The following is an 18,655-nucleotide window of genomic DNA, read 5'->3' on the forward strand; positions in this document are numbered from 1 at the left end:
ATATTTAAAAAAAGCCAAAAAAAATTCAACACATTCCATGTCAATAACACCGCGCATGGGACCTTAAAATACAACGAATATAATAGCAGACGACGTTTCGGGCAATGCCCCTTATATTGTCATTAGTTCAGCTCACGTGTATATCGAAGGGCAATTCCCGGAAGCGAATTTAGAAATAGTTATTTACAGCGGCTCATTTGATTCGTTTTAAATATGTAATTGTAGTTCGTGATATTCGCTGCAACAAATAACTCAAAGGGAGAGGACTCTCTATTTGCTGTGAAGAAGGGTCATTGCCCCGAAACGTCGGGCATTATATATTTCCTTGTATGCCCAAATGCGTCGAGTTTGTCCATAGGGTGGCCACAAAAGTCAGGACACACATCGGGTTATTTAATGTTATTTTAGTCACGTGGCAAGGTTTGTGATGAGTCAACTCCAGTTGAAGTCCACCAAGGCACATTCAAACAAACCAAGACAAGCGCTTAATATAATTCAATTAACAATGCTGTCGGGGGGGGGGGCTGATATTATCGCGATAATCGTCAATATCGTTAGATCTTTCATCGTATTGGAGTGTCGCGGAGGGAGCGTGCCCACAGAACAGCAACGCTGCCCTCTTGTGGGAACGGTGCGTAGCTGAATTCTGTAAATCGTAGCAACCACCAAAGACAAAGATGCCACGTATAGCCTTAAATAGACTGTTGGGGCAAGTGCTGTTAGGGAATAGCACCTATGAAGGCCGGCACGGTGGCACACGAGGGAATGGGTGGCTAGCACCCGCGCCCGGCCTCCTTTGTCTCCCACGTGGCGATGTTTACGATGTTTACGATTTTTCGATTTAAAGCTTTCGTGACTGCAGGGATTCATCTTCTTGGTTCTTTCGGTAAAGTCACGTAGAAGGGAAGTAATACAATAATAAAAATAAAACATAATAAAATAATATAATAATATTATGTTTTATTTTTATTATTTTATTACTTCCCTTCTACGTGACTTTACCGAAAGAACCAAGAAGATGAAACTATATTTTTGTGACCACGTAAGGCCCACTGAGTTGTGTGTAGCTCTTTTTTTTCAGAAGCGACTTGGCCACAAATAACAGCTCAACCAGGTGGCTTACCGCGTGGCAATGTATAGCAGCCGAATACCATCAAGGCATACTTCTAAACGTGGAGGGGGAACCGGAGGACCCGGAGAAAAATTCACGCGACCACGGGGAGGAAATGCAAACTCCAAATATACAGGCGCATCAGGGTCGGGATTGAACCCATGACCTCCTGTATACCAGTCTATATATTAATATATTTACGCGATCTAACCCAAAAAAAAACCTCTTTTATAGTACTGTGTATGTTTTCACGTTTAAAAATATATTTTGTCTAAAGTGTATGGAAAAATGACGTCATAATTATTCGATAGGACCGCGTTTCATGACGTCAGTACAACCACCGCGTGCTCGATGGAACGTGACGTCGCAACTCTCTCCCGGTAATCCGTCCCGGTATACGAGTGCGTGACGTCACGCGCAGAACACTTTACGGGTTACATGACGTCACGCACACCCTGCCTCCCCCCCACTACATATAAAGAGTGACGTCACATCCGCCTTCTCTCTCTCCCGTGCCCGGCAGCCGAGGAAGCCATTAGTGAGTATTCCTCTCCGTTCCATCGCGCGCCATCCGCCTTCATCCGACACCATCCGCGCGTTTCGTCGCCATGTACGCGCGCCTCGATGTCGCGGCGAGCAGCCCGACTCATCACGTCGCTTTTGTTTTCGCAGGTAAACGAACGAAATGGCGGAGGCGGAGGCGTAAGTGTTTCACCGCTTTACACACCCGAGTTGATAACGCGCCGGACCTATAAGGTTGACCCGAGCATTGTAATAGGACGAGTTTACGTTCCCCCCTCAACCCACCCACCCCAGCTATTAATTGTAGCCGGAATCTGGGAACTTGTTAACAAAGTTTAGAAATAAACGTGTTGTTGTGTACGATTCTTAGGTTTCCCTGGTGGCACGTGAGGCGGTCGTGTAAGCTGAGTTTTCGAGTCTGCGCTTGAGACTTAAGGACATATTTGTGGTTTCAATTATCAACGTTAATGTTTCAGATTCGTAGTTCGACTCGGGCTGCTTTAGTAGTCCCCAAAGTGCTGTGCCCCATGACTCGCAGTGCCAGAGTTAAGGGCTCTCTGGATTCCAATCGTTGCGTTATAATTATTGAGGCCCGTAGAGCAAGCAGACTAAGTAGCCCTCGTAACATTTTACATTTTGCGTTGTGAATTATTGAGGGCCCAGACTGAGGTTAACTTGTGACCTATTAAAGTTCTGTGTTCATGTGCGAGGCGCGTAGTCCCAAAGTCTTTGTTCTTTTCAAATATCAGCAGAATTGTATTCCTCACATGTATATATACTTTAATAATATATTGACATATTTGGCTCTGTAGACCAATATTATCCAGCAGCATTTGTTTAAACACGCAAACTTGTTTCAACATTTATATTGTTTTATCATTGTTTAGGCTTTAATTATGCCATGTTGAGTATTAATGTGATTGCGCTTTGAGTGGCATATTTGTTTTAATTCTAGATGCAAACAAAAATACAATCGGTCTGACAACCAGATGTAATTGGCAAGAGCACTTCGTGGATGGGGTAAAGTTTTAAGTCCCCAGGTAGTGCCACACACGAGAGGGCTATCTATGCGTTGGTTCACAATGCACAGTTTGCTCGCTTAAGCAAAATGCTGCTGGATAACATCGGTGTCGGAAGCCAACATAATACAAATATAAAACTAAATGTTATTGTTTTATATTTGTATTATTTCCCTTCTACGTGACTTTACCGAAAGAACCAAGAATATGAATCCCTGCAGTCACGAAAGCTTTAAATCGAAACGTACATTTAAGTTTGTGGAGTAGCACTCGATGGAGTTGTGCTCAGGGTAGTTTTTTCGGAGGCAGATTAAAACACACACGGGTTGCGATAGTTTTAAGGGTATTTCTCTAGGGTTTCGGAGCCAAACTCGGGCAACTCCTATGACTAATTGGGAATGGGACGCAAGCGTAGGATTGATCACCCTGTCGCTGGCCGCCTTTGGGGAGGGTGTATAGTATGAAAGGCCGAAACACCCTAGGAACCAAAGGTTCACTACTGACGATGCGCTCCCCAAATTTCACCAGGCTCACTGTTCATGAACTCTTGGAAGTGTTTGCACAAAGGATAGTAACATCTCATCCTGTGTTCTTGGAATCTACGATGATGTAGGCTTTGTTGTTAATGCACCAGGTTCTTTGAGCCAGGCTGAAGCCTCATTTTATTGACGAGGGCTCGTGGTGCCACACCAGGGCTCTCTAGGCCCAGTACCCGCGTAGCTGTGTTGATGAACTTGACGTCGGATTCCCAATCACTCATCGATGAGTGAGAACGTCTTCTGAGCAGCAGCGGGGTAGATCCACTGGATGTGTTAGAAATGTCTCTACTCACGTGTGCCACTGCATCTGCACGAATGTCCCCACTAGGTTCGAGTAATTGGCTGCTCTTAATATCCACGTGATCAGCCACTAAGCTGAGCTATCGTTTGTGGCCAGGTCGCTTCTGAAAAAATTAACCCGTAAAAACAAAGTTTTTCACTATAAATCCTTTATATGCGTGGCATCGGTTTTATTTTATTATTCATTTCTGTTTTTCTTGAGTAAGAGTTTCATTTTTATCACATTGGTATTTTAAATTAAATATGAAAATTTTTTTTTCATAAAAAGTGGAAAATTTAGGAAAAATTTTTCACGAAAATAAATTGTCACGCACATCGAGTCTGTGTGCAAAATGTCAGCTCGATTGGATCACGGGAAGTGGGTTAAAAAACGACCGAAAGATTTGCACGGTCGTAAGCAAGCAAGTGAACTTAATATAAAGGATTTAAAAAGAGCTGTGTAGCGCAGTGGGCCTTGCCTGGTAAAATAAAAAGTTTAGTATCGTACTGGTGTCACTTTCACTGGTACCTTACCAGCAACACATACTCTGCTGAATACTAAAAAGTGATTGCATTGCAGACTCACGGATTTAGGATGAGGTTAATTCCACAGTATATCATTGGGGATAATTATGATGAAGATAATCATTGACGATATACTCCTACACCACGTGTACACGCCATCACCGCCACGAAGCTCAGCTATATTCATCTTGGTTCGGTAAAGCCACGCTGTCTTTCTGACAGACCTGTTCTTCACCTGAGGACGGCTGCTTGCGTTGTGGCCGAAACGTCGTGAGAATTATTATGTTTTATTTTTATTATTTCCCTTCTACGTGACTTTACCGAAAGAACCAAGAAGATGAATCCCTGCAGTCACCAAAGCTTTAATTCGAAATTTAACTCAGCTATATTGTTTGCAATAGTTTAGTATCACTCTCACGTGTGCGTGTGTCACTGCGCGTGCGTCCTCAGTGTCAGCGGCGGACCCATGGACGTGAACACGGCCTTGCAGGAGGTTCTAAAGACGGCGCTGATCCACGACGGACTCGCCCGCGGTCTCCGCGAGGCGGCAAAGGCCCTCGACAAGTGAGGAGCGAGCGGCAGTGTGCAGATGCCACCGCGGTCACGCTTACAAAATAATAGCCGCAGCCACACCCCTTCAATATCTAAAGGCCTCGCCACCAGATAACAACCTCAACAGCTCACGTCTCGTGCGTGTGCTCATTGGCCTTTGTGCGCGTGCTTGTGAGGATGTGCTCAAGTGGTGCAGTGTGATGTGTAAACGGCGCCACTCGGGAGATGAACGTCGGGCGTGGTGTTGGCCACCCACACGCTCGTGTACCGTGCCGGCCTTCAGAGGTGTTCCCTAACAGCACTTGCACAAAAGTTTAAGGCTACGTGGGGGGGGGGGGGGGGGGGGGGGCGGGATCTTTGTTTTCGCTCTGGTGGTGATAATAATGGAAGTGATGCTACCCTTTGCTGATATATTTTGCGTGATATTGCGTGTACGTGCATTATTCCGTGTTGCGTGCATACGCATGCTTTTGCGTGTGTGATTGTTTAATGTGTACAATACTTTGGTTGTGTTGCGAGCATGCCGTATCTGTGCTCTTGCTTCAGAGCGCACATTGCCTGGCTCTAGCGCTGTTGTGACGTCCTACTCTTGACCCAACTATCCAGCTCGCCCACCTCGATGTATAATCGCAGTTCCGGCTCTTACGACAACATCGGCCAATACGAAGAAGTGGCAAATGGTTCTTGTGTTTTAACTTTGCCGCGGTGTCGTGTTTGCGTGTGCAGGCGGCACGCCCATCTGTGCGTCCTCGCCAGCAACTGCGATGAGCCCATGTACGTGAAGCTGGTGGAGGCCCTGTGCAACGAGCACCAGATCAACCTCATCAAGGTCCGTCGGTTGGATTGCGCGTTCTTTATCCCGGGAGATTCGGTAGCGCCCGTTATTTGGCGACGCTGCTGCTGTGTTGATAGTGGTGCGTGAGCGCGATGAACGAACTCGACACGTGCATCAATAACATTGGTTTTACAAGGAAAAGTAATGTAACATGTTGTGAAGGGCCATTAACTCGGAACGTAACCCATTCTAGGCGTTTACCTTTTTATAGCCACAATGTTATTGTTGTAATTTGTGGTGTTTGCAATGAACCCAGTGAGAGCCGTGAAACAACATTGCCTCTTGCCAGGGTGATTTGGGTGCATCTAGAGCAATTAAGTATGCATTTTCATGCGGACAACTTGTAATGCAGCAGCATTTGTTTAACAAACCTGACTTGATGCGACCTAGATTGTCGAAAACTGGTCGACTGTTTGCTCGCTTAAGCAAATGCTGCTGGATAACATTGGTCTAGAAAGCTAAGAGAGGCTGATGGACTAAAACGTACATTTATGTTTGTGGAGTAACACTTGATGTTTTTGGAGGCAGATTAAAACGCAAGCCCCAATAGTTTTAAGGTTAATGCTTGAGGTTCTTAGAGCCAAACTCGGATACCCTTAGTATGGTGAAGGCTTTGTTGTTAATGCACCTGGTTCTTTGAGCCTGCTTTTATTTTTGAGGGCTCATAGTGCCACACCAGGGCTCTCTAGGCCCAGTACCCGCGTAGCTGTGTTGATGAACTTGACGTCGGATTCCCAATCACTCCTCTATGAGTGAGAACGTCTTCTGAGCAGCAACGTGGTTTGTCCCCCCCTCCCTAGGTCCACTCTGAAACCGGCTACCCGAGTTTGATTCCCGTTAAGGACCAACACCCGTGACATCTAAACCATTCCTGGGTCTCCCCCATGGCGAATCGGCCTTAAAGAGATTACCTGGTGCGGTGTCTATCACGAGGGAGACAAAGGTGGCCAGACATGGTGCTGGCCAACCACAACTTCATTAGCTTCGTTGGGCTTAATGGATGCTCGCTAACAGCACTTACCCCAAAAATATTTTAAATGTCATGGGGGATCTTTGTTTTGATGGTAGTTTATAGTGACGTTAATGATGGTGGCAGTGATGATGGTTATAGTGGTAGCAGTGTAACTGACGCTAACGATGACGGCGATGATGGTGTTGATGCACAACGCAGGTGGACGATAACAAGAAGCTTGGCGAGTGGTCGGGGCTCTGCAAGATCGACCGCGAGGGGAAACCACGCAAGGTGGTCGGATGCAGCTGCGTGGTCGTGAAGGTGCGTAAGATAAGTGGGCCTCTGCGGTCCAGCGTGTCATCACGAGCGTTGTGTTCTTGTGTGTGTGTGTGTGCGTGTGTGTTCGTTTGTGCGTGTTCGTGCATGCTCATTTGTGAGTCCTGTAATGTAACGGACTGGTGCGTCCCAGCATGTCATCACGAGGATTTTTGCACGTTTGTGTTTTTTCGTACTGGGAGTGTTAGTGTAATGCGTTGCCAACGTAACGAGCTGAGTTAGTCGCAGCCCAGACTAACAGTGATGAATGTCCTACCAGGCTGTGGGCCTCCGTAGGTCGACTGCTTTATTAAATGAGTACTACCTGGTGTTGCGTTTGTTAACATCGGTACTGCGAGGCGACACCACTCACCCCCTCAAACCTGCGCCGTGCCGGCCTTCATAGGCGCTTGCTATCACAGCACTTGCCCCAAACGGCCTGTGTAGGCTACATGGGTGATCTTTGTATTTGTGTTCTCGCGTGCGCTTCCCCGTCCCCTCAAACCTGCGCCGTGCCGGCCTTCATAGGCGCTTGCTATCACAGCACTTGCCCCAAACGGCCTGTGTAGGCTACATGGGTGATCTTTGTATTCTCGCGTGCGTTTCCCCGTCCCCTCAAACCTGCGCCGTGCCGGCCTTCATAGGCGCTTGCTTTCACAGCACTTGCCCCCAAACGGCCCCTGTGTAGGCTGCATGGGTGATGTTTGTATTTGTGTTTTCGCGTGCGCTTCCCTGCAGGACTACGGCAAGGAGACGCAAGCCAAGGACGTGCTGGAGGAGTACTTCAAGGGCAAGTGAAGCTCTTCCTGCTCCTCCTGCATCGTCCCGACGATCGCGATGGAACAATAAAAGTGTCACTCAACCTGCCGCCGTCTCCATCCTTGTTGTGTTTGTTTAGCTCCTCGAGCCGCGTAGCACAACCTCATGAACGCCACATTACACTGGTCAACACACTTTTTCTGGCATAAGGTATTCCAACGGGTTTAAGGTAATTTTGGGGTGCTGATTCCAAATCTGGCATCGGTTTTTGAGATATCAAATATTGCATTTTCAATAAAAACTGCAGAAGAAAAATATTAAATAAATGTAGATATCTACATAAAATGATATTATAAACACACTATCCTAAAAATACAGCACCATATTTTAACACTAAAGCAGTCGCTGACTCGCAACAACTTGCAATCATAAGTGACAGAGTTAATTTCGGGTAAAATCGATGAAAATGGGGTATGCCGATAGCATAAAAATGAGATGTGATGGAGCAAATCTGAGATCAGATTTGGAATCCGCACCCTGAAATTAGTCTAAAACAGCTGCAAAAGTCCAGGCCAAAAAAAAAAATGCTTTTTTTTGTTGACGCTGCGTTGGCAGTTGGGGGTGCGTAAGCACAAACGACAAGAAGAAACTCTACACGTTCGTCAAAAAACATCGTGGCCTTGCAAGGAAATATACGTAATAGGCCGCGTTTCAGGAAACGGTACTTCTCCATAGAACAAATGTGAGAATGACCATTGCCTGGAAACCTCAACTATTATATGATTTTCAAGGGCATGGTGTTATATGAGTTTATCATTAGAAATAATGGGATGGTCACATCAACTCCCTTTGATAATGGTGGCCTAAATGATAATACAGTTCTTTTGAGCTGGTGGTCTAGACAAGGCTGAGAGCATTGTAAGTGCAATTTGGTTGCACAAAATGCACGTGGATGTGAGTTGTCTGTGCAGCACACCTTTGCATGCGTCTGGTAAAAAATGTAGAGCGGCCAAATACTCTAAACATGTTTGTAAATGTGGAGGGAAAACAGGAGGACCCGGCGAAAAATCAGCACAACCGTGGTGAAAGCATGCAAACTCCAAATATTCAAGACTTGTGGCTGAATCGACCACTGCATACCAGGCAAGCAGTGGCGGCTCGTGACATTTCCACTAGGAGGCGCTGTTGTGATCTGAATGTGTTGTAAGAGAAACCATGTTATTGGCCTTATGGTGAAAGTGATACAACTTATCTACCAACGGTAGGCATTTATAAACAAAGCATTCAAATGTCACCATGACCATCCAGGCAACACCATATAACTCCTTGGAAACTGCGAAAGCGTCGAGCGTGTAGACCGTGACCTATGTCTGCACAGTGCAACCTAGCGTTGTGACATCGTCATAGCAGCCATGGGCGCCTTTTTCATCGCCCTAAATGGGTCGCAAACGTGGTGGTTACATTGCGAAGCTCGTCGCAATGAAGGAATATCTTTCACTCGGATGCCTTCACAGCCGCTCCGAGACCTCGCCCGAGGCACAGATCAGACTTGCAGCGGTTTCTCATTAACTTAAAATGTTATCTTCTTGGTTTTTTCGGTAAAGATGAATCCCTGCAGTCACGAAAGCTTTAAATCGAAATTAAAAATGTTATCTTCATTAGAAAATTCTCCGCCAGCTCGCGGCGAGCGTGGAGAGAGAGAGAGAGACGCGACGGTGCAAGAGTCACGGCAGTAGAGAGGGAAGACATCCAGAGAGAGAGAGCAGAGCTGTGCAGTCGTTAATACTGGTAAGAACCCACTGGTTCCACCAGCCCACAGAAGATTATTGTGTCCGTCTGTCGTGCATACAAAATGGGAGGGGTGGGGCTGGGTGGGGAGGGTGGGGTTGGGTGGGGAGGGAGGGGCTGGGTGGGGAGGGTGGGGCTGGGTGTGGCTGGGTGGGGAGGGTGGGGCTGGGTGGGGAGGGTGGGGATGTGCGGTCAGGGGAGGCAGAGCCTCGGCTGTCAAACTCCAATCAAAATAGCTGTTACTAAAAGTAAAAAATTATTAAATCAAATGAAAATGAAGATTTTTTTCCCACTGCTCTGTGTTATAAATGTAATTTCTGTATGATTCCCAAAAAAATATATACTCAAAATCGCTAAATATGCGGAGCTCCGCTGCAAATGCAGGGAGAGACGGGAGGCGATTGCGCAACCCTTGAGACACTGGATGTAGCGCGGCAACAAGCGCGTTCGTGCCTGTTACCAATGATGACATTGCACCAATGATTACATTGATGACATTTTTTTACTATAAAAAAATTTATTGGAATCATACAGAAATGACATTTATAACACAGATCGTTGGAAACATCTTAATATTTTTCGTAAAAGCTATTTTCATTGGAGTATGTCAGGTGAGGATCTGCCCTCCCCTGGCCGCACCTGCCACGCACCGAGGCTCACCTGGGCGAGCCCCAAAGCTCTACCGTAATTGCAGGGGCGGTGCGCAGGTGGGCGCCTTACCACGATGACCAGGTGATGCTCATTGCAGGCCGGCTTGTCCGCATTGTGCGGCTCTGTGATTCCTCGGCCCGGATAACTTTGGGCAGAACCGCGAGAGACCCTAACCGAGCTGTAGCGCTAAGATACGAACGTGACGTCAATGCGCCGTCCGTGTTCTTGAGTCACGCCTTAGCTCCGGCTTGCTCCTCCCTCACCCTCTCGGTTGCTTTCGACGGCAGAGGAGTAAGCGGCTCATCCTTGGCTCTGGCTCAACTCATGTGAATATTGAGCATACCGTTAGGTTTTTTCGGTAAAGTCACGTAAGTAAAAAATAAAATTAAAAGTTAATAAAAGTAATAATGGAAATAAAATAAAAAATCACGTTTCGGAGGCAACACAAGTCTCCGTCATCAGGTGGGACCGTCACAGCTAAAATTACTGCATCAATTTTAGCTGTGACGGTCCCACCTGATGACGGAGACTTGTGTTGCCTCCAAAACGTCGTGATTTATTATTTGATTTCCATTATTACTTTTATTAACTTTTAATTTTATTTTTTACCTACGTGACTTTACCGAAAAAACCTAACAGTATGAATCCTTGCAGTCACGAAAGCTTCAAATCTAGAAATATTGAGCATGCTTGTGACCCATACTCGAGAGCTGGCTCCAGCATGGCTCCGAGCCAAGCCCGAGACGGGTTTCACAGTTCCAAATAAAGCATGTAATCTGACTCAAGTGTTTTACCCTTAACATAGCCTTATTCTGGCTTTATGAATATGGCGTTACCGTCGTCTTTCTTGATGTTATAGTTTGGCTCCGTTGATAGCAGTGAAGTCTAGAAGTAACCTCAATATTCCACCACGAGGCGAGCATGGTGGCTCAGCGGTAGAGACAGTGGGCCACAATCGGCAGGTTGAGCGTTCACATCGTGGTTGGAGGTTGACTCGTCCCTCGGACCTTTTGAGGTTTTCACACAAGAGTATGTCGTAACTTGCCGACCCACTCATACCGGACATCCGTGAAAGTTTAATAGCTTATTGGATTCTTCCAGTCGAAATAATCTGACTGCACACGCCGAGAGTTGAGGCATGTGCATAGCAGCTGGACAGCCAACAGAGCATAGCAGTCCACCAGGGGACATGAGCATTTATTAGTTTAATTGGTATACAAGTCATCCATTAAGTTAGTCTGATAATTAGTTTTTTACCCTTTTATCTGGCAACAAAACCGACACCTTTTTTTACAAGGAGTCATGTTTGCATTGACCACAATACCTGCAGTCGGAATGCAAGCAAAAAACATAACTCTGATAATGTATGCACTATCCTTGAAATTGAGACTAGGCTCTAAAGGAAAGCTGTCTCGGGTGTGGACCAATCAACTTCAAGGACAGTGCCTACATTAGAGTTGTTTTTTGTTTGCATTCCGACTGCAGGTATTGTGGTCAATGCAAACATGACTCCTTGTAAAAAAAGGTGTCAGTTTTGTTGCCAGATAAAGAGTAAAAAACCAATTATCATATTTTGCTACTGGCAAATGAGGTTCCAATGGTGTAAGTTAAAGTCCTAACTTATTTCAAGAAAAAACAATAAAACAAGTTTTCACGTCAGCAAGAGCCTGGCGTTTCAGCTAACTGGCTTTTTCACAAATGTATGCTTTACAAGATCAGGATGAAGAAAAACACACCAAACACCATCAGCCAACAAGCAAACAAGGCACTTCTAAATTTTTCATTTTTATTTTTCAAATTCTTTAACAAATGCACGTGGCATCGGTTCTCCACTGCTCGATGGCACTCGGTTTCCGCTGCACTCACTGCCCGACGCAACACCATCCCGCGTTAGCGTACAACGTGTACACTGTTGTGTGCACGCGCGCGCTATGCTTACTCAGTGTGGGTACGGTGTACACAATGTGCGAGTACCTGGTCACGCAGGCCCACCTGAGTGTTCCTTTACGTAATCAAACACACAAGCACGCGCTTACACGAGCGAGCAATCAAACGGGTGGGTGAGCGATCGGGCGAGTGAGCGAGTCATCGGGCGAGAGCCTAAGCGTCGGCGATGGTGACCTCCACCTCGACGCCTGGCTCGATGCTGATGGAGGTGATCTGCTTGACGATCTCGGAGGGGCTGTGCAGGTCGATGAGCCGCTTGTGGATGCGCATCTGGAAGCGATCCCACGTCTTGGAGCCCTCACCGCACGGGGTCTTGCGCGTTGTGATGCGCAGCACCTGCACAAAGCAGCGAGATCACCACCGTCGCCTGTCGTCATTGTCACCAGCCGTGAAACTATCCCAGCGCCGAATGGAGACCTCCCCAAAACCATCGCCGTCTTTCACGGGAGGGATGTGTTCCCGATTGTCAGATCAATCTGATCCAAAGTTTTTTTTGCATAGTTTCTGCACAGTGAAACGAAATCTTGCACTTGTCCTAGATACCCAGACATAGTCTTAGAGAGCAGACGCAGAGAAGTTGTGCAACCAAAACTGCAAAGATCGACTATCTTGCCTGGGAAAAAAAAAACATGGAACGATGATAAATAAAGTAGTAATAGTTTTTACCCTTTCAACTGGTACAAAAACTGACACCTTAATACAAGGCATCATGTTTGCAATACACACAACACAAGCAGTCAAAATGCAAACAAAAAGAAACAACTCTGATGATGATAATGATATGCGCTGTCCTGTTATCATCATCAGAGTTGTTTCTTTTTGTTTGCATTTTGACTGCTTGTGTTGTAGTTATTGCAAACATGATGCCTTGTATAAAGGTGTCAGTTTTTGTACCAGTTGAAAGGGTAAAAACATATTACTATAGTTTGCCACTGGTAAAGGAGGTAAAAGAGATCTCAGTGTAAATGCTTACCCCGAGCTCTCAATACTCTGATATTGCACTGTGTTTGAGTTGTACGCCTTCTGGTGTCATCTGGTCCAACACCAATGGGGACTAGGCTCTAAAGAAAGCCGTCTCGGGTGTGGACCAATCAACTTCAAGGACAGTGCATATTATTATCATTATCAGAGTTGCTTCTTTTTGTTTGCTTTTTTGACTACTTGTGTTGTGGTTATTGCAAACATGATGCCTTGAACAAAGGTGTCAGTTTTGTACCAGTTTAAAAGGGTAAAAACCTACTACTGAGGTCTCATAGTGATGATAAATAAAGCAAGAAGAAAGCAGCGAGCAACTGGTGCAGGAGGCCCCCACCTTGGTGGGCATGCGGACCGGTCCCTTCACGCGAAGATTCTTGTCCTTGGCGCCACGGATGAGGTCGGCGCAGACTGCCCAACGGAGAGACGCCCCGGGGAGGGAAATGATTAAGACAGCAAACGCAGTTATTGCCAATCAAGTGACTGCACACACCTCCTCTGCACCTGCGCAAGTTAACATTGTACATGTACAGCCCTTTTGTCACTCCACCACTGGAACAGAGACTCCCCCCACACACCTGGCAGACCGTGCGAGTTATTTCCCTTTTACACGCACCTTTACATCATCCGCACCTAGTTTACACAACAAAGGCTCATTCCTAACAGCGTGCTTCAGCCGCACCGGACCTCACAAAAATAATATTCAGGGCCTACCTTGGCTCCTCCCACCCTCAACCAGTATATATACAAGGACTGTTTTCTTGGAATTTTTCTCACTTGACACAGCTATCGTGCTGTGACGGTTCCACCTGAAGACGGAAGCTTGTGTTGCCTCCGAAACGTCGTGATTTATATTTTATTTTATTAATTTTACATTTTTACCCACGCGACTTTACCGAAAAAACTAAGAGTATTTTACCATACTTCAACTTCAGCACGTTAATGTCAGTGTGGTTTAGTGAATGCTGGTGGGGGGGGGGGCGGGTGGGTTACCGGTTCAGCCATCACTCGTCACCGATGTTAGCCGTGGCAGGAAATCAACCACAGGTCACTGGATTCATCGTGCGGCATGTTAACCACCGTGGCACCACGTACCATGTTTTGGCAAATAATTATCACGAGTCGTAATAAAATTCTTCTCACGACGATTCGGCCACAACGCAAGCAGCTGTCCTCAGGTGAAGAACAGGTCTGTCGGAAAGACAGCGTCTGAGGACGGCTGCTTGCGCTGTGGCCGAAACGTCATGAGAATTATTTTATTATGTTTTATTTATTACTTTATTATTTCCCTTCTACGTGACTTTACCGAAAGAACCAAGAAGATGAATCCCTGCAGTCACGAAAGCTTTAAATCGAAATGTAATAGATTAATCAACATTTCGTTGATTGGCTTCCCACAAAGCGGTAACCATTTTATCGGCCGCGGAGGGATGATAAGTCGGCAAACACGAGCGGTGGGAGGTGTTTGGCTCAGAATAGCGTATAGGTGAATCACTGTGAATCATAGCTGTGGTTTGTCCTCATCGCCAAACGCCGCTCGCTATTACCGCATCAACTCCGCTGACCGTGTTAACAACACCTTGTGATATTAACGATCCCCTGCTCAAATGTTACCATTGTTAGAAATACCTGTAATAAAGATATCATTTTTATAGATACCTGTCAAAACTACCCGTTCTAAAGACACTTGCTTGAGCACTGTAGATTCTGGCTTGATGCTACCTTTAATGTTACGTTTACTAAAGTTACCAGCGCTCTGATGTTGTGTCAATTGGGAAGCAACAAAACATTGCGTTAACTGGTGAGTGGCTTTAGGTGAGTCGTGAGTATAGAGTATCATGTCACACGATTTATAGGACAGGCTAGCCACCAGCAAAAAAAACAAGAGGGTCACACTACATGGAGATGTTTGGCCATGAATTCCATTAGCGGGCGCGTTTGGCTTCATATCCACACTCAACGCCCCTCACAGATGGATTCAAGAATCAGCGGCCACTCACCCTTCTCCAGAGACTTGACATTGCGGCTGGTGAGGGTGATGCGGATGCGATGGATGGACACCTCCGAGTCCACGGGAGCCTTGCCTGCGTCTTTGTATGCCTGGCGGAGTCACACACACACACACACGGGTTACACACTACTGTATATCCAACACGTAACATACATGTACAGCAAGACGGCCCTTGCCTATGGACATCTGGCAGTACTCCAGAATTGGTTCAAGTAAGCCTAACTGCTGATGCGATGACGAACGTCAAAAACAGGCCCAGTTTGCTCGCATTAATCCGAAGCTGCTTAAATTATGCATTCCCGGATGACTGTGTTGCTGATGGGATGTATAAATTATATATATTCTTCATGTCGAGGGGCAAATTTGGGGCGATTAGTCGGTTAAGTAAACTAAAAATACAATCCAGTAAACCACTCGCTTCTGTGCATGACGTCAATCATATGTAATTGCATTTGAATAATTTAATATTTTAATTAATGTTAATTGCATCCCACAAGGCTTTACAATAATTCAGTGGTTCTTAACCTTGACTGCTACAGCCTTGCACACCTTTGATTCTAAATCGTAAAAAATGTACGTTAACAAACACATAGGTTTGATGAAACAAAGTTGTAACTTAACGTGCCCATACTTATATTCTTAGGTTTTTTCGGTAAAGTCACGTAGGTAAAACATTAAAATTAATAAAAGTAAAATAAAATAAAAAATCTTGATGCAGCAAATCTGGCTGTGACGGTCCCACCTGATGACGGAGACTTGTGTTGCCTCCGAAACGTCGTGATTTTTATCTTATTTTACTTTTATTAATTCTAATGTTTAACCTACGTGACTTTACCGAAAAAAACCTAAGAATATGAATCCTTGCAGTCACGAAAGCTTCAAATCTAGAATTAGTGCCCATACTTAATTTGCGTTTCAACGATTTACCTTCGAAAACAAAATGCGGGAATTTCTCGCACCCCCATAAAGGGCATCTCGCACACCACAGGTTAAAAACCACTACAATAATTGTACACAGGGACCAAATACATATAGCGATGACAAAGAAGATGAAAACTTCCCGAACGTAAAAGTAAAAAAAAGCACAAAACATATATAAACACAAAGTTGTCACGCGAGAAAGTATTCCAAGTCACATCCTAGACCCAAAACTTAGGTCTCCCTGTTGATCCCACACCCTACTTTATCGACCGCGCAAGAGGCTGATGGATATTGCAATCGCTGCACACACACGTGCGCTGTAGCTGGGTGCGTTTGGCTCAGAATAGCGTATAGGTGAATCACCGTAAAAAAGTCATATCTACGATTTATCCTCATAGCCAAACGCAGCTCGCAACCACCACGGGCCAACGTATCCTTTATATATTGTTTTTATTTAAAAACGCGGGGAGAAAGTGCGTCTCTTACAATGCCTGCTGCCCAAAGGGGCTCGCATCGCACAGGCCGCAATGGCGGACCCAGTCGTTAAAATCCACCACCACGTCAACTTGCACCGCATGATACACCAAACAATTCGCGAGCGAGTGCCGGTAACGAGGCGAGAGACGCTCACCATCGTGACCGCCGGCCGACGTATTCGTCCCACAGACAATGAGTTGAACTCTCTGAAGCGACGAACAGCGGTGAGCCGGGCACGCGTCTTGCTCCTCCTCGTGCTGCTGCTGCTGCGCGCGGGGGTGCTTGGGAAAGGGACGGCGTCACGTGACGCGGCGGCTTTTATAGCGCGAAGGGGGGTGGGGGGGAGGGGTGGGGAGGAGGCGGGGCAGTCGAGGGGTCCCGTGACATCATCGCGTAACGTAGACAGGCGGCGGCCATCTTACGTGAGGGTACGGGAGATATGGGGTGTTAACGGTTAAGTGTTGGGCGCCGCGGCCATCTTACGTGAGGGTACGGGAGATATGGGGGGGGGGGGGGGGGTAACGGTTAAGTGTTGGGCGCCGCGGCCATCTTACGTGAGGGTTACGAGCGATGTGGGGGGGGGTCACCGGTTGTGTTGGGCGCCGCGGCCATCTTACGTGAGGGTACGGGAGATGGGGGAGGGGGTCATCGGTTAAGAGTGTTGGGCGCCGCGGCCATCTTACGTGAGGGTACGAGCGATGTGGGGGGATCACCGGTTGTTGGGCGCCGCGGCCATCTTACGTGAGGGTACGGGAGATATGGGGGGGGGGGGGGTTAACGGCTAAGTGTTGGGTGCCGCGGCCATCTTACGTGAGGGTACGAGCGATGTGGGGGGATCACCGGTTGTTGGGCGCCGCGGCCATCTTACGTGAGGGTACGGGAGTTGGGGGGGGGGTCACCGGTGAAGTGTTGGATGCCGCGGCCATCTTACGTGAGGGTACGGGAGTTGGGAGGTCACCGGTTGTGTTGGGCGCCGCGGCCATCTTACGTGAGGGTACGGGAGATGGGGGAGGGGGTCATCGGTTAAGAGTGTTGGGCGCCGCGGCCATCTTACGTAAGGACTCAGAATGGGGATATTTATTTAGACTGCAGGAGGAAATCAGATGAGATTTGAAGTTCTTTGTCACAGATGTCAAGTGCGGCTGTGGTGAAAGAAGTCGCAGCACGCAGCGAACGGAACGTAGACTGATGGCCCCCACCAAACACAACATCTGAATATTTAAGAATACTCGAGGAGGAAATTTTTTTCCACAGAAGTCCAGTAGGGGGCAGGTCAAAACTTTGCTACAATAAATGATACATATTATAAAATTGGAGTGCAAAGTACAGGAAAGGTAAACAAATCACTTAAATATACATACAAATAAAACTAAACTTTTTTTATTACCAGGTAAAGCCCACTGAGCTATTAGCTTATTTTTCAGAAGCGACCTGTCAACAAATGATAGCTCAACTTAGCGGCTTATCATGTGGAATTTTATAGCAGCACCTCAAAATGCATGTTATAATAATATTTCGAACTTCTTTCGCACCGTACGTAGCCGGCCGTGCTAATCTAACAGTGACATAAACACACGCACACAGAAAAAAGACAGTGAAAAACATGTGGGAGCATTACATTTACACTGGTTTTGGCTCGCGCGTGTTTCCTTTTGGACCGTCAAACACCTCGTTTGTTAGTTGTGCAATATTCCCTAAGTACCCTTGTCTCGTTCTCTACAATATATTGTTTTTTTTAAATCCTTTATATTAAGTTCACTTGCACGCTTGCTTGCTTGATCGCTTACGACCGTGCAAATCTTTCGGTCGTTTTTTAACCCACTTCCCGTGATCCAATCGAGCTGACACTTTCGACACAGACTCGTTGTGCGTGACAATTAATGTTCGTGAAATTTTTTTTCCTAAATTTTACACTTTTTAGGACAAAAATATATTTAATTACCAATTGCTTAATGGTGCCATGCAATCATCTAACCCATAGGTGGCAGCCATCTCAAGCCAGAGGACGAGAGGACTCTAGCCACCACGCATATAAAGGATTTATAGTGAAAAACTTTGTTTTTACGGGTTATACTTGTCTTTGTGATTGTTGATGCTGTGCTCACGCACCACTGGATCTCCGTGGTGTGAGTCCCTTCGCACTCACAACTTATGCCCCTGTCATTACATCCCGTGGCCACCAGTCCCATCGCACTCACAACTGACTCACTTGTCATTACCTCCCGTGGCCACCAGTCCCTTCACACTCACAACTGACTCCCTTGTCATTACCTCCCGTGGCCACAAGTCCCTTCGCACTCACAACTGATACCCCTGTCATTACCTCCCATGGCCACCAGTCCCTTCGCACTCACAGCTGGCTCCCCTGTCATTACCTCCCGTAGCCACCAGTCCCTTTGCACTCACAACTGACTCCCCTGTCATTACCTCCCGTGGCCACCAGTCCCATCGCACTCACAACTGACTCACTTGTCATT

At 46.6% G+C, this 18,655-nt stretch overlaps 2 protein-coding genes and 2 non-coding genes across 4 annotated transcripts; 1 reads left to right on the top strand and 3 right to left on the bottom strand.

The window, feature by feature from the left end:
- Window positions 1-1,543: 1,543 nt before the first annotated feature.
- On the top strand, window positions 1,544-7,516 carry LOC133340530 (small ribosomal subunit protein eS12). Its single transcript, XM_061548831.1, has 6 exons — window positions 1,544-1,649; window positions 1,784-1,813; window positions 4,446-4,559; window positions 5,274-5,376; window positions 6,554-6,655; window positions 7,388-7,516. Exons 2-6 carry the CDS (start codon window positions 1,797-1,799, stop codon window positions 7,445-7,447), a joined length of 396 nt encoding a protein of 131 aa, XP_061404815.1. The 5' UTR covers window positions 1,544-1,649; window positions 1,784-1,796; the 3' UTR covers window positions 7,448-7,516.
- Window positions 7,517-11,616: 4,100 nt separating this feature from the next.
- Window positions 11,617-16,489, bottom strand: LOC133340532 (small ribosomal subunit protein uS10). The gene is made up of 4 exons (XM_061548833.1): window positions 16,333-16,489; window positions 14,770-14,869; window positions 13,107-13,180; window positions 11,617-12,130 (listed from the first exon to the last, which is right to left on the bottom strand). Exons 1-4 carry the CDS (start codon window positions 16,333-16,335, stop codon window positions 11,948-11,950), a joined length of 360 nt encoding a protein of 119 aa, XP_061404817.1. The 5' UTR covers window positions 16,336-16,489; the 3' UTR covers window positions 11,617-11,947.
- LOC133341048 (small nucleolar RNA U54) lies at window positions 14,233-14,298 on the bottom strand. The gene has a single exon (XR_009754970.1). It is a non-coding gene; the product is annotated as a small nucleolar RNA U54 (small nucleolar RNA).
- LOC133341051 (small nucleolar RNA U54) lies at window positions 16,033-16,102 on the bottom strand. The gene has a single exon (XR_009754973.1). It is a non-coding gene; the product is annotated as a small nucleolar RNA U54 (small nucleolar RNA).
- Window positions 16,490-18,655: the final 2,166 nt, after the last annotated feature.

This window comes from Lethenteron reissneri, chromosome 10 (assembly GCF_015708825.2).
Source record: "Lethenteron reissneri isolate LAM-NWPU_2019-01 chromosome 10, ASM1570882v1, whole genome shotgun sequence".
NCBI classification, from domain to species: domain Eukaryota; kingdom Metazoa; phylum Chordata; class Hyperoartia; order Petromyzontiformes; family Petromyzontidae; genus Lethenteron; species Lethenteron reissneri.

Excerpts from the sequence above, each read along its gene's own strand:
- LOC133340530 (XM_061548831.1), top strand. Across the intron at positions 5,377-6,553 it reads ACCAGATCAACCTCATCAAG|GTGGACGATAACAAGAAGCT; the intron begins GTCCGTCGGTTG and ends TGCACAACGCAG. Across the intron at positions 6,656-7,387 it reads GCAGCTGCGTGGTCGTGAAG|GACTACGGCAAGGAGACGCA; the intron begins GTGCGTAAGATA and ends GCTTCCCTGCAG.
- LOC133340532 (XM_061548833.1), bottom strand. Across the intron at positions 13,181-14,769 it reads TGTCAAGTCTCTGGAGAAGG|TCTGCGCCGACCTCATCCGT; the intron begins GTGAGTGGCCGC and ends TCCGTTGGGCAG. Across the intron at positions 12,131-13,106 it reads CGGTCCGCATGCCCACCAAG|GTGCTGCGCATCACAACGCG; the intron begins GTGGGGGCCTCC and ends TGCTTTGTGCAG.